We start from the raw sequence: 16,202 nt of genomic DNA, 5'->3' as shown, positions 1-16,202 counted from the left end.
ATTCATTACTGCTAGAAATATTTATTAAATGCTTTTGCCTTAGTCCTTTGGGACATGTAGCAAGATATGAATGTATAGACAGAGAACCTTCAGATGCTAAAGATGCCAAAGTGAATGATAGGATTCCTTTTCTCAAGCATAGTCTAGGAGAGACTTGTAAGTAAATGATTTCATTCATGTGGAAGGTTTAAGTGTAGGGTACATGGTGTTTTGGGAGAATAAGGAACAAGCATCTAGCTGTGCTGGGCATTGAGGGAAAATACTATATGAGCTGGTCTTAAAGAATTTGTACTAGTTTATCAGGATGACAAGGAATGGGGTCCCATATAATCAGAAGGAAAAGAAGCACGAAGACTTGAAAATGGGGGAAAACATGCTTAATTGTGGGAATAAATAAATTTTCACATCGGATAAAGAACATTAGGTAGAAATAATAAGAGATGAGATTGGAAAAGTACAAGGGCTAGAACGTAAAGGCTCTTCTAGATCATGTTCATTTATCCTGTGTCTTTTTTTTCTTTGCCACCAACTCATTACGTTAGCCAAGTTGAGTTCTAGCTTGTCTTGAAAGTTAGAGTTTATAAGGCCGATGCTGGGGATTCCTGTTGTATAGGTGACACTCTTTGGATTAAGAAACCCATTTGTGAACAGATTGTCTTTGTCAGTCACTAAGCGAGTATTTTTGAAAAATAAAAACAGTATAAATAGCAAACATTTGCTGAGCATTCTATCATCTTATGATTTAACAAAGTATTGGCTTTGAGTCACCTAGATCTTGGTTCAATTTGTGGTTTGTCATTTACTGACTTCTACTTTGGGCAGGTTGTTAACCTTGGAAGGTACATTTCTTTTCCTACCAATGAGAAAAATGGTACTATAGATGCTACAGTAGAAATTTACATGGAGTTCAGTGGGAATTCAAAGGAGGAGGTAGTTTTTTTTTGAGGAACTTTTTTTTTCCTAAGTTGCAGACATAATGGTAATGCCCTCTTACTCCTACTCATTTGTGCATATTTCCTAAAAATAAGGGTGTTCTTGAACATGATCATAGTTTGAAATGGGGAATTAACACAGATAAGTTGTATTATCCAATATGAAGATTTTATTCAAATTTTGTCAGTTGTACCAGTAATGTTCTTTTATGGCAAAAGAAAAAAACAACTTTCCCTGGGTTGTTATCCAGTCTAGGATCATGTGTTTTAATTGTCATGTCTCCTTGGTTTCCTTTAGTCCGGAACAGTTCTTCAGCCTTTATCTTCCATGATTTTGACATTTTTGAAGTCAGGTCATTTATTTCAGAGACTGTCCATCACTTTGAGCTTGTTTTATGTTCCACCATGATTAGATTCAGGTGATCCACTTCTGGCAGAAATACTGTAGAGGTGATGTGTCCTCTATGCATGATGTCGGGAGGTATGTAGTATTTGTGTGTCCTGTTACATGGTGATGGTAACTCTGAACCCTTTGTTAAGGTGGAATTTCTTCTCTGTAAAATTATTTTCCTTCTGTAAGTATTTTCTGGCAATACATTTTGAAACCATGTAATACCCTGTTTCTCATCAAACTTCTACCTGCTGGATTTAACTCCCAGTGGTGATTCTTGCCTGAAACTATTACTCTGTTGGTTGCTAAACAGATGATTTTCTAATTCAATAATTTCTTTCATAAAGTTTATTAATTGGTATTCTTCTGTAAGGAAGAGCCTTTTTTCTTCCCATTTATTTTATTCATTCCCTTTAGACTTGAAGATTTTTATTTTATGAATTATGATTTATTGCTGTTGATATTTATTTTGATGCTGACATTGTTCCAGATTTGGGCAGGAGAGACTCTTCAAGCCAGCTGCTGTGTCCTTTTGACATGTCTCCCCATCTTTTTTTTTTTTTTTTTTAACTTTGTCCAATTTATTCAGCTCTTTTTAAAAGTTGGGTATAATTGACATATAACATTCTGTTAGTTTCAGGTGTGCAACCTAATGATTCAATATTTGTGTATATCATCATCCTTCCTTCTGACCACAGTGATAGTGTTCTTGGCTCTTACTGTTCTAGCTGTAGATACAGCTATTTCTCTAAGGCATCTTGGTTTCTTTTAATGGAGAGTGGGAATAAATGGCAGTTTTGTCCTTTTACTTGCTCAGGTCCAAAGAGATATCTTGATTTTCTCTCTCTCTTTCTATTTTGTACTCTGTATTTAATCCATCAGCAACTTCTAATGGTTCCACCTTCAAAATATATCCAGAATATGACTACTACTACTTATTATTTCTATCTTTACTATCTTAGTCTAAGCCACCATTATCTCTTGATTGGGCTGTTGTAATATCCCTAATCTCCTTGCTTCTACTTTTGTCCCTCACCCAAGTCTCTAGTCTGTATTCTTTATACAGGGGCCCGAGTAAATATTTTCAAACTTAAGTTGGATCATACCACTCCTCTGCACAGAAAACCTTTAATGTCTTTCAGTCTTGTTTAGAATTTTTAGTATATGCACTGCTGAAGCAAGCACTTGCTTAGAATTTTTAACAACCAAAGTCTTTATTCTTATTATTAAGACCGTAGCATTTCGCGGCTGCCTTTTTCTTTGGCTACTCCCCTTGTTCTGGCCCTTGTTCACTTGTCTTCAGCCACAGGACTCCTCTTTCTCAGACACACCGGGCACCCTCCTGTCTTGGAGCCTTTGTACTTACTGCTCCCTCTGTCTGGATTGCTCTTTCTTTAGTCTAGATGTCTGGTTGGCAGGAGTTAGAATAATAGTGTGAGAAGAGAAAGATAGACTAGAAAGAGTTAAAAGGGATGCTGAGCCTTGCTGAGGCCCAGTGGAGACGATATAAATTTGTATCAACAGTAATCTAGTTAACTGTGTGTTTTCCAGCATTTTATTAAACTTGTGGTTGTCCCTGTGTATATCTGGCAGTGAGAATATAAACAGCTAGACTTTTGAATTCTAACTTGTGCTTATTTTCATTGGCAGTGAACTTAAAATTCTTATGATGGTGGTATTTCTCCATGAGGTTCTTTCATTAGTATTCATGTGCCTGGCATGGTGTGAGAACTGTAGGGTGAACAAAAAGACATAGACTTTACTTTCGTGATGCTTTCAGTTTTATGAGCGAGACAATAAAACAATAAACAGTCATATATAAACAGTCATATAAATAAATCTTTAATTACAAACTGATAGGTAATAGGAAGAAAATAAGAATTCATCAAGAGATTATAACAGGGGCTTCCTGATCTGGATTGCTGGAGGTTGGGATTCCTCTCTTAAGGAAGTAATAATTTACACAGAGACCTAAAAGATAAGTAGAAGTTCAGCAGGTCAAAGTGCTAGAGAGAAGAATGTTTCAGACATAAGGGGACTGCCTGTGTAAATATTTTGAGACATACAAGAACTTCGTAAATTTGAAGAACTGTAAGGAGACCAGTATAACTTTAATACAATGAATAAAAGAGTCACACAAGATGAAGCTAGAGAGGTAGGCTGAGGACATAAATTAGGATTTGGCTTTTTATTGTAGTAGGAAACCAATGAATGATTTTTAGCAAAGAAATAGCAAAGTCCGATTTGCATTAAATTTTTCTTTTCCTGGCCACTATATGAAGAATGGATTAGAATTAGGCAAGAGTGGAATACAGAAGCCCTACTTAGAGGTTTTTTTAAGTGATTCAAATAAAAGAAGCCACTTAGACTAGAGGTGGCAGTGGAAATGGGAGAGAAGTGGACAGATTCAGAATATATTCTAGAGATGGAATCAGCAGAACTTGGTGATAGATTTGATATGTTTGAAGGAGCAAGAGGACACCAGGGTTGACTCCTAGATTCTCTGACTTCAGTCGGTTGAGGCTGATTGGGAAAGTTACCATTGGTTAGATTATATGATATTTTGAAAATATTTATAAAGATAATATATGAAGTAATTTTTGAGAGACTAGATAATGGCTTAGTAGAAGCGCACTCAAAAGTTTGTTTCAGAAATATTGTGGGAAGATTACAGGGTATTATGAGACTGACGCGCTACCTACTGCGCTAACGAGGCACCTAGATTACAGGGTATTAGGTGATCTTACAACTGTACCAGTAAAAGGTAAGTGATACAGGAATTAATTTTAGAATTCATCTAACCAACAACCTATCATTTATTGCATGTCATCTTGGTTCTAGGAACTGTGCTAGGTGTAGAGGCTATGAGTAAGATACAGTTTTTACTCTCATAGAGCTTACAGTCTAGTAAGAAATGTGCCAAGAAAAGCAAACCCAGTGTTTGCTTATAGTGATTTTATTGAGGAAGTTTTGTATGGTGTGTTATCTAATTGAGTCAAGAGTTATTTTTTTTTTTTAACTTTTGTTTTTTCATATTTTTTTTAAAAAAGATTTTTATTTATCTATTTGACAGAGATCACAAGTAGGCAGAGAGGCAGGCAGAGAGAGGGGGGGGGAAGCAGGCTTCCGCCCAGCAGAGAGCCCGATGCAGGGCTCAATCCCAGGACCCTGGATCATGACCTGAGTCAAAGGCAGAGGCTTTAACCTGCTGAGCCACCCAGGCACCCCTGAGTCAAGAATTATTGAAATGTTTATTAAGGAACATCTATTAATTGGTTTTGATTTTTTAATTTCAGGAGTAAGAATATCATTTATCTGGTACTATGTTTCTTCATTAGCTGTACAATGAATACGTTTACTAAAAGCGCCACCTCTGAAAAGAAAAATAGAAGTATGAGAAATTAGTAGTATAGGCTTTTGTTTTGGAGTTTTTTTCCAGCAGTAATCTTACGGGTCTGGAGGAAATGGTTTTTCTTAAAAGTTCCATCACCAGAAAGAAGCATTTGTATTCAGTTCATTCCATTGGAACATAATAGCCTTTTTGAAATATATACAATGATTTTTACATAAAATATCAGCAAATAGCATGTTGTATTTCCATACTAATTTTAATGCTTTTTAATTCAGAAGAATTTGATTGCTTTTTTTTTTTCTTGGTATGGTTGTAGAAAATTAACATAGCATTTTAAAAATCTGTGTGGGATGTTAAAATAATTTTTTTCTTTATATAAAGAATTGAACAGTTATTAAAATGGAATAAACTAGATTCCGTAACTTCCCTAATCCTATGAGGTAAGGATTGTTAATGCCATTTTACATATGAGGAAATCAAGACTTTTAGTTGCATGACTTTCTTGAAGTTACATAACTAGTAATGGCAGAAGCGGGGTTTGAACTCAGGCCTGTGCAGCTTCACATCTTATGCCCTTTTAATCACAATAACATCCTGCATTACGCTGTTAAAAAAAAAAAAAAGTTATAGAGGCATCAAAATCATAAGGCATGTACTAAAGCCAAGTAGGGAAAAGTACATAGAAGATAAATCACAAACAGTGACATAAGAATACGAATTAATGTAAGTCACTGCTGTATTAAATGATACAGATTGTTCCCATATGGTCAGAGTATACTAAGATTAGTAAGAGTCTGTATGATATGAGATGATTACAGAAGAAGCTGGCTTAAAGGATGACTCAGATTTAGGTAAATGGAGAGAATGAGGGCTTACCGGGAAGGATAAATAACATTAAATTGAGCTTTGAGGGATAAATGACAACTGTAAATATGAGAGACATTGTGAGTTTTGGTCCATCAGATCAACAAATACTTGAGGGCCTAATATATGCAATCATATTGTGGAGATGATGTAGAAAACACAGTAGTTGCTCACAAAGGTGTCATAGGACAGATAGTCCTTGCTTTGCATAGTACTGTGTTAATGGAAACATGTGCCCGGTAGAATCATGTCCATTCTTTATATTTGATCTCAGTTTAGATATTCACAAGTTTGAGTTAATGGCACCATATAAAGCAAGAACTGCTTGTGTTTAGTTTTGATAGATAAAACAGAGTGAATTTTTATTGGGCAATGGTGAGAAATATATTGAATAACTAGTATAGGGCTGAATTTTGGAGGGCTTTAAAAGCTGGTAGTTGATGGGGGGACACCTTGGTGGCTCAGTTGGTTAAGCATCTGCCTCTTAATTGCAGCTCAGGTCTTGATCAGGGTTGTGAGATTGAGTACAGGTCAGGCTCTGAGCTGGGTGTGGAGACTATTTAAGATGCTGTCTCCCTATCCACAACACCCCCCCACCTTAAAAAAAGGGGGGAAAAAGCGAGTAAGAGGACATTAGTCTTGGCATTCCAGGATTTAAAGGTATCCCTGTGACTGCTTTTTTGTTGTTGGGATGATTTCTCTTTGGTACTGGTGAAATTAGAGATGGGGAGTGGGAGGTTGTTTTAGTGTCTTGGGCATTTACTCATTAGTTACAAGTCACATATTAAAGGCTAGTTAAATGTATTTAAATGTATTTTAAATGTATATTTCATTGGTTTGACAGTTTAGCACAGTTTTACTGAGTGTTTTTTTAAGGTTGTAGTTAAGAGCCTAGGTACTAGAAACAGCCTCTGCTGAGTGATCTTACTTCATAGATTCGTTGAAGGGACTGAGTGATATTTCATTCAAGGAGCTGATATTTGCAAAGTGCTTAGTATGTCATTCATATAAAGAGCACTAGATAAATGTGAGTTTCTGCTAGTTATCTTGGTGCTAGGTGCTAGAAATACTTAGGTAAATAGAAAATCTGTCCCTGTTCTCCAGTTGAAGAGACATAGGTAAATAAAGCCATGTGGTTAGTAATAGATACCCTTTTACTATGTGCCAGGTACTACATATAGCATTATATATCAGTTTTTTTTTTCATTTAGTACAACCCTGTTACTTGTTGCTGTTTTACAGATGAAGAAATGAAGCTGTAGAAAGATTGTCTTACCTAGAATCATATAGTTGTTAGTACCAAAATCAGTATTTGAACCCCATGCAGTCTGACTCCAGATCCTTAACTCTTAATTTCTAGTTCATGCGATCATGCTACCATAGAAATATACATGAGATGAAATGAGAATGAACAGGAAGGCATCTGTCCAGGGATGTTAGTGGAGTCTTTATAGAAGAGGTGATATTTGAACAGGCTGTTGAGGGAATGAGTAAGAACTTTTGATTGGGCAAGAAGAGGAAGGCATTTCAAAAAGAACAGTTTGGTTTTGAGAAAGCTTATTGAACCCTTGCAGCTGCATGCGATTAGTTTGGCTGGAGTTCAAGTAAGAGATGAGATTGAAATTATAAGTATGGACCAGGTCACATAGATCCCATGGTTGATGTTAAGAAGTTTGTGCTTGATTTTTTGGTTACAGGAGTTCTTTCAAATAGTTAAATAGCTCTTGAGGAGCTATTGAAGACTTTAAAAAGAGTGATGTAATTGTATTTGTGCTTAGAAGCTCAGCTTTCGTGATACAGTGAGCAGTGGATTGAGTAAGACCTGAACAAGGACATCTCCCAGTCCAATGATCACAGTAATCAGAATGAAAAGCACCTAGGACCCAAATGAAGGTGGAGGAGATACAGTAGGCAGAGATTTTGAGAAAGATTTAGGAAAGAATGGAAAGATAGGGTATTGGAAGTTGGGGTTAAAGGAGAGGGCAGAACCAGATAAATCTCCCAGTGTTCTTCTGTTTTGAGTAGGTGATACTAAATGTGAAAAAAAGAGGAACTTTTTTGATAGGAGAGACCTTGCTTACGTTAATTGGGGGCGTGTATGAAATCTAAAATGGAGGACTTCTGTAGACTATTGTATACATGAATATGCAGGTCCAGGAGAGTTTTAGGTAGGAGATATGCTGGGTTATCAGCGCACAGGTGATAGATGGAACTATGCAGGTAGTAGCTGAGGTTGTTATCGTAGATAACATTTAACAATAAATATTGCTGAGTATAGGTTACCATTTGCCAGGTGCTAGAGTTAAAACAGTGAACAAAACAGATTTTTTTTTTTTAATCTGCATTAGGAGCTTACAGTTTAGTTGGGTTGGGCCTAGGTTAAAGTCAATGGTATACCAAGTGGTAGTGTTATGGAGAAAAAGCAAGGGAGGGAGAGAGAATTCAGAAGCAAAGGGTAGATTTGTGCAGTTTTACATTGTTGAGTTAGGGACTCTCTGACATTTAACAGAACCTTGAAGGAAATGCAAGATCTGATTTGGGATTTGTTACGTGGCATGGTCAAGGAAACAAAAAGAAGGCCAGTGTGGCTGGAGCCGAGTAAGTATGAGGTAGAATAGAAATTAGGTAATGAGAGGACAGAAAGGTATTGGGAGGTCAGATATGATAGGGTTTTCTAGGTCATTTTAAAGACTATGGCTTTCACTCTGAGTGAGATAGCAACCCTTGGAGGATTTTGAGTGGAAGAGTGACTTAAGTTTGAACAGGATCACTCTGGCTTCTCTGTAGATTGAGGCGGAAATAGAAAAACAAGAAGAAAACTTAGGAGAATATTAGAATTATCCAAGTAGGAGATACAGTGGTTTGGAACATAGTGTTAGGGGTAGAATTGGAATTCTGATTGCATTTTGAAGGTGGTAGACCATTAGGATGTGCTGACAGATTGGATATTGAAACAAGGAATTAAGGAGGAGCAGGTTTGAGGGAAAAAAGATCAGAAGTTTGATTTTGAACAAGTTAAATTTAAGATTCTTACAAGGTATTCAGGAGAGGAGATGTCAAGTAGACAGTGGGGTAGATGTGTCTGGAGTTGGAAGTGTAGGTCTGGGCTGAAAATTTAAGTAGAACTTGTTAGTAAGTTGCTGGTACTAAAAAGAAGGAGACTAGAAGAGGTCATCAAAGGAAAGGACAGAGTTCTGAGAACTCCTGAGGTACTCCAGGTTTTAGAGATTGGAGAAAGGAGAAGGAATGTCCAGTGGAAGAGGGAAATCTTGGAGATATTGGTTCTTTACAAACGAAATGGGAAAAAAAATTTCAAGAAGGAAGGAATTGAAAATTTTGCACATAAATGTCAAGTGAATTAAGGACTGAAAATTGACCATCAGATTTAGTAACATGGAGGTCAGCCTGAGAAGCAGTTTCCATGAGGGAAGGGGAAGATGAAAATATAATTGGAGCTCATTCAAAGAGGAATGGAAGAAGAGAAATTGGTTGTAGAAGTAATGTGGGACTACTCTTTTGAGGTAGTTTGCAATGAAGGGGAACAGAGAAAGAGAATAGTTGGATGAAGATGTGAGGGCAAAAGAACGTACCCATTTTTTAAATATGGAAGAAAAATAAATAACAGTTGTTTATATGCTGATAGGAATGATCAGTGGAGAGAAACCTGATGAAAAGGGGGAAGGGGAAATTGTCCAGTGTGCAAGTGGAGCACTGGCTTTAGATGGGAGCACAGACAGTTGAGTTATAGTATTAAGGAATGACAGGCTCTGTGGGCACAGAGGGTAGACATGCAGATGTGGCTTTGGAAAGTTGTGGAAGTTCTCTTTTGACTGCTTCTTAGTTTTCTAGTATAGTAGAAAGCAAAGGCATTGATTGCAAGTGAAGATAAGCTTAGAGGTGTTGGAGGCTTGAGGAGATAGAAAGTATGAAGTAATTTTTTAAGGAAAATGGGAGAGTGAATGGAGTTAGAGAAGCATCAAAGGGCCCATTTGAGGTTGGTAATTAAGAATTACAAATTGAGAACAGTCAGTGTGATTCTGTGTTTTTTCTCTAACCATATTCTGATGTTGGATTATGTGGAAAAGTGAATTTAACCAGAGTTGGGATTTTGTTGTTGCATCGGGGGAAAGGAAGGGAAGATAAAGATATATGCAAAGATGAGGTACAGTAAAAGACCTTGGAATCTAAGATGGTTTAGGAGAAAAGAGGGCATACAGAGAGAGAAAAACTGGTAGCGTCACTGGATTAGAGGTCCTGTGGTGAGAAAGGGTAATAGGGCTGAAGATAAAATTGTGGACTTTATCAGTATGTAATGGTAAAGCAAGGGAGATACCTGAGTGTAGATGAACAAAAAAGGCATGGGGGAAGAAAGAGACAGGAAGTAGTCTGTAATCATATCTACAATTCTGAGATCCAGACTCCTGAAAACTTAATGAAATATTACTGTGATAAAATAAAAATAACATAAAATTTACCATCTTAACTGTTTTAAGAATACCGTCCAGTCACATGAAGTACGTGTACACATTGTTGTGCAGCCATCACCACCATCTGTCTCCAGAATTTTTTTGTCTTCCCATACTGAAACTCTGTACCCATTACACCATAATTTCCCTTTTCTCCTTCTTCTAGCCCCTGGCAATCACTATTCTACTTTTTGTCTTTGAATTTAACTCCTGTAGGTAGGCCTCAGTGGAATCATAAAATACTTACCCTTATGTGACTGGCTTACTTTAATTAGCAGAATTTCTCTAAGGTTCATCCAGGTTCATTCAGAATTCCTGTATCAGAATTTATATGTATATCACTTGGTATATATACCATGAATGTTTATCCATGCATCTGATGGACACTTAAGTTGCTTTTATGTTTTGACTATTGTGAATAATGCTGCTATGAAAATGGATGGGCAAATACCTGTTTTGAGTCCCTGCTTTCAATTCTTTTATATATTGTTGGTTCATATGGAAATTCTGTTTAATTTTTTGAGGAACTGCCGAACTGTTTTCTACCATGCCTGCAGCATTTTACATTTTCACCAGGACTGCGCAAGGATTCCAATTTTTGCACATCCTCTCCAGATGCTTGTTATTCTCTGTTTTTTTGATACTATCCATCCTACTAGGTGTGGTGTGGTATATTTCATTGTGGTTTGCATTTGCATTTCCCTAATGATTAGCCATTTTCTTTTCATGTGCTTATTGGCCATCTGTATATCTTCTTTGGAGAATGAAAAAAGTATATATAACTCATTCTACAGTAAGATCTCACTTACCTAAACAGAATTGTTGGTGAACCATGGCATGAACTGACATGAGACTATACATATTCTTTATTTATCTCATTTAATATGAATATTCATGTGCTCTGCTAAAGAAATATTAGTGTATCTGATTATGGAGGGTTGCCCCAAATCCTACTGGGGCTGTTGATTTCAAATACATATGTAATACTTCGCTAACATCAAAAAAAATAATCAAGATTCTAAAGCACATTCTGTTTGAAGGGTTTTGGATAAGAGTCTGTGAACTTGTAGCTTCACTTCTTAGGAAAACTAAATTCCAATTCAAAAAAACTTAAAACTTTTGGAATTCAGAACATTAATCGAGGGCAGTACGTACTTCGTATTTGACCACTCCCGTTTTGTTTTTTTTTTCTGTCTTTATTCTTCATTATTGATGTCCCTTTCCTGAAAAATTTTTTTAAAGATTTTATTTATTTATTTGACAGACAGAGATCACAAGTAGGCAGAGAGGCAGGTGGTGGGGAAGCAGGCTCCCCGCTGAGCAGAGAGCCTGATGCGGGGCTCGATCCCAGGACCCTGAGACCACAACCTGAGCCGAAGGCAGAGGCCTAACCCACTGAGCCACCCAGGCGCCCCCTTTCCTGAAATTTTTTGGCTCTTAACTTCTCTGAGCCTTTTTTCCCATCTGTGAAGTGGACATATTGTTTTCTACTTTGAGGAACGGACTAACAGTATAAGGCGTAGAGTGTGGGACAGTATTGGCACCACAAATGCTGATTGTTTTTATTCTTTTTAAGTTCGTGCTCTCTCCATTTTGGAGCATGTGAACTCATTCTTACATCTCTCTTTCATCATGCAACTTCTAATCCCTAATGAACGGAATTATTTTTTATTATAGTGTTTCTATAGGAAAATGTTCAAATACTAGAAAGACCTCTCTTTTCCTTACATTTCACATGCTCATACTAATAATAAAGTATTATTCCCCTCCACTCCCACTTCAAAATGCCATTCCTCCATGGGGAATGGAAAGGGAAAGTTGAGGGGGAGCTATCTGATGGAAGGCAAGAGAAAGAGGAACTATATATCAGTAGTAGATCAGTTGTAATTTTCATATTTGTACCAGATCTGGACGGTACTGCAAGAGTTCCTTCTGTATATTGGAAATTAGAATTAGAGTCATTTGGTGGAGGAGGAGTTTTTGCAGAAGAAAAATAATCTTTTCGTATAAACTGCTAGTAATTAAAGTTTTATTATCTAGCATAGGCATATTTAAACTTACCTTTTGGTTTATACCAATTACTAGGGCATTTAGTGCCCCCCACCCTTAACTTTCTTAGATTGAAAGGTCCGTTCTGACTTGGGATGTATGTCACCTTTTCAAAATGTTGGCATATTCAAATGAAAAGGAGGCACAAAGTGGCAGAAATCTAGTTTTAAAAAATTTGTGTGTGTGTGTGTGTGTGTGTGTGTATGTTTTAAGATTTTATTTATTTGAGAAAGAACAGGCGGGGTGGGGGCAGAGGGAGAGAGAGAGAAGTAGACTCCCTGCTGAGCAGGGAGCCCATTATGGGGCTTGATCCCAGGACCCTGGGATCATGCCCTAATCTGAAGGCAGATGCTTAACCCACTGAGCCACCCAGGTGCCCCTGTGTTCTTGATTATATTAGATAGCTGCTGCTTTAGAAAGCTGCATGTTTGGTTTTTTTTTTTTTAAGATTTTATTTACTTATTTGACACAAAAGAGAGAGATCGCAAGTAGGCAGAGGTAGGCAGAGAGAGAGGGGGAAGCAGGCTTCCTGCTGAGCAGAGAGCCCGATGCAGCGCTCAATCCCAGGACCCTGAGACCATGACCAAGCTGAAGGCAGAGGCTTAACCCTCTAAGCCACCCAGGCACCCCTAGAAAGCTGCATGGTTTTTTTTGTTGTTGTTGTTTGTTTTTTGTGTTTTTTTTTTAAAGATTTTATTTAGTTGACAGACAAGAGATCACAAGCAGAGAGGCAGTCAGAGAGGAGGATGCAGGCTCCCCACTGAGCAGAGAGCCCGATGTGGGACTCGATCCCAGGACTCTGGGATCATGACCTGAGCTGAAGGCAGAGGCTTTAACTCACTGGGCCACCCAGGCACCCCAAAAGCTGCATGTTTAATGAGAGAGTGTTTTGGCGAAATTTAAAAGTAAAACCTAGCAAAACTAACCTTGTCATTCAGATTTTTTTTTTAAATTTTATTTATTTGAGACAGAGCACAAGCGAGGGGGTAAGGGGGGAGTGGCAGAGGCAGAAGCAGACTCCCCACCAAGCAAGAAGCCTGCCATGGGACTTGATCCCAGGACCTTGAGATCACTATCTGAGCCGAAGGCAGACGCTTAACTGACTGAGCCACCCTGTTGCCCCGTCATTGTGATTTGACAGTTTGATTTTGGCAAGGACTGAGTTAATCAGTGGTTTGGATGCAGCTGTTGCTTCCTCACTACGGAGAGCCTTGTTAACTTGTAAACCTTAGTAAACGGAAATACACAGGCTCTTGAGGCTCTCATAAGGGAGTTGGAGATGGTGGTGGAGGACAGAGGTGGATGCGCGCATGTGCCAGCCATTTCACAGTGCAAAAAGGTGAGGATAGGTAAACGCAGTGGGGAAGCCTACTGTGAATCTAGTTTTACAGACTTAGTTGCGGTGATGTGCAAACAGTTATACTGGAATTGGATATCCACTTTCACATCGGGCATCCGCCTGGAAGAGCGACGAGCAGCCGATGGGAAAGCTCTCAAACAACAGGCAGTGCCTCAGCAGGTGCATCTTTTCAGCTTCTGTGCTTTTTATCTAATCCTTGGCTCAGGAAGTTGTTTTCTGTTACTTGGTTATTCTGATAACTTTCTATACTATTGATCTTGTTATTTTGAGCTTTGAAGGTAGGTTAAAAGATGCTGCTTTATGAATTAGAGTACTTGATTCTGGAATGTAGTTTAAAAAACAGTGTTTTTATAGCCTTTTTACGAAGTTTTAATTTGGTTTCGAGAAATGAAAAAAATCTTACTTTAACCTTGTCTTGTGTGTGTTTGTTTTTAATGATTTTTGCATTTGGAAGAGCCCCAGTACTCCTTGGTGTCATAACACAATTGATTCAACTGAAGATGATTGTCTTTTGTTTCGAGATGGCTAAGGAAGAGGTTGAGGTTTTTCCTGGCTGTCTTCCAATATGAAACCTCAGATAAGTCCCTTGGCCTTTTTATAAAAGAGAACGATTAGAAGGGGTGGGGAGAGTTCTCCTGTTAGTTGTAGTGAAGAGGCTTCTTCCTATGAATTTACATAAAACAGTGAATAAAAATATCTTTTCTGTTAAGTCAGTGTGTAGGGGAGTCTGAGGCTGTGTGTATCTGTGGGCTCCAACAAGAGACTTTAAATAAATTTCTCTAGTTTTTAAAGCATGAAGTTGAAGGATAATATTGGTTATTCTTTTGATGAAAGGTTATTAATACTGTATTTGATTAGACTAACTTCTTTTTAAGTCAGTTTTTTTTTTAAGATTTTATTTATTTATTTATTTTAGAGAGAGTTGGGGAGGAGGCAGAGGGGAAGGGAGTAGGACAAGCAGACTCTGCTGAACATGGAGCCCTATGTGGAGCTCAGTCCCACAACCTGAGAGCATGACCTGAGCCAAAGCCAAGAGTGGATACTTAACCAGCTGAGCCATTCAGGCACCCCAGTGCTAATCCTTAATGTTTATAGAATATCTATTATATTACAATATATTACAGTATATCCATTAATATACAGTATGTTATATGCATAATATACTGACCCATATACATATATATGTGTATGAATATTTTCCTCTATTGGTTATAGAGCAAATCAAATTGCTCTTGAATATAAGATTTTAAAACCTGATCTTTGTAGTCATCAGCAGTGGCTTATATTTAAAATGCTGGCATGGAAGTCATAAAGGCTTTACAGATTCTTCTTCTTTCAGATAATGTAGTTCAGGTTATTGCAGAGATGGGGACATAGAGATTGTTTTCATTATAAACAGGTAGATAAAAGGGGTAACAGTATGTGTATAACAGCATTTTGTTGTTGATTAAATCTATAAAGAACTACTAATGAAGGGAATTTTAGGTGCAGTGTAAAATGAAGACTCTTTTGATACTTATTTTGTTGTGTTCTTTTAATATTACATACTTTCCCAAACCAGAAAGTCACTCTTTTCTCTATGTGCTCACGTGTTCAGTGGGTTGTTTCTGTTGTCTGGTGAGGCAGTGTGTGTATGACCTTGGCAAGTGTTCAGAGCTCCTTCTCCTTCCTTGTTAAAGATTATTCTTTGTCTTACATCCCCAAACGCCAGCAGCTTCTCTTTAACAACTAAGTCATTAAGGGAGTGAGTTTAATTGCAGAAAATATTGGCAGTCTTATTAAATATGGAAAATGCAATGACACTAGTTGCATTTGGTTCTAAAAGATTTATTAGTATTTTTTGTTCTCCGCTTGAATACCCTGTTTACAAAAAAACAATACAGCTTATTTCAAAACTTGTTAGTTCATTCCTGGCTTTTTTTTTTTTTTTTTTTTTTTTTTTTTTTTTTTTTTTGTTCTTCTGAATCCCGAGAAGACATTTAATTTCAGCTTTTTAAAATATCTTAGTAGATTTCATTTAGCTGACTTTTGTGATGTATTTTTTGACTGTACAGAAAGTTGGAGTGACTGGTCCCCCTGATCCACAAGTCCGCTGTCCCTCTGTCATTGAGTTTGGGAAGTATGAAATTCACACCTGGTACTCCTCCCCATATCCTCAAGAATACTCAAGGTATGTTTTCAGAGACCCTTTACCTTCTGTTTCTAGATTCATAGAACTCAACAATTCATAGAACTCAAAGCTAGATCTTGAGGACATTTTAGTCCGCTCATCTTCATACATTTGAGGAAACTGGTGACTTATATGTCCTTAGTAACAGCATATTTTGGCAACCACTTAATCCCAGTGGGCTTTTGATTTTCTTTTCTGTAACCTATCCAAAAGCTATTATTTAAAATTGGCCTGACACATGGTCAGAACCACAAGGGGAACATTTTTTCTTTAAGAGAAATTGCCTTCATACTTCACACTACTTGCATGTAAATAAAGTTTCAATGAGTAGCCTTTTATCTAAGTTTTTATAATTTAACGAACTTAGTGAATGGTTGGTTTTCCCAGGAATAATTGGACAAATGATATGCGATAATACTAAATGTAAGTAGCTTGGGTTTCCAGACATAAAAAGTAATCAGTCACCAACTTTTTGGGGTGAGGCAGCATTTTTAATAAAGCCAAATTGGTTTCATGACTCAGTACTGACATTTATAAGCTGTATAACCTTAGAAGTTACCCAGCTCGCCTGTACCTCAGTTCCCTCATCAGCAAAATGGGGGTAAAAATAACACTCAC

General features: G+C 37.4%; 1 protein-coding gene across 3 annotated transcripts in view; it reads left to right on the top strand.

Moving 5' to 3' along the window:
- KAT6A (lysine acetyltransferase 6A) overlaps positions 1-16,202 on the top strand; it is a 111,202-nt gene that overhangs the window by 70,481 nt on the left and 24,519 nt on the right. For all 3 annotated transcript variants that reach the window (XM_047717197.1, XM_047717195.1, XM_047717196.1), the window contains one exon: positions 15,469-15,584. In XM_047717197.1, the coding sequence (XP_047573153.1) occupies positions 15,469-15,584 (116 nt within the window). The remainder of the gene's footprint in view (positions 1-15,468; positions 15,585-16,202) is intronic.

Source organism: Lutra lutra, chromosome 2 (assembly GCF_902655055.1).
Source record: "Lutra lutra chromosome 2, mLutLut1.2, whole genome shotgun sequence".
NCBI lineage: Eukaryota > Metazoa > Chordata > Mammalia > Carnivora > Mustelidae > Lutra > Lutra lutra.
Note: the sequence above shows the minus strand (reverse complement) of the source record. Positions and strands in the feature narration are given on the sequence as shown.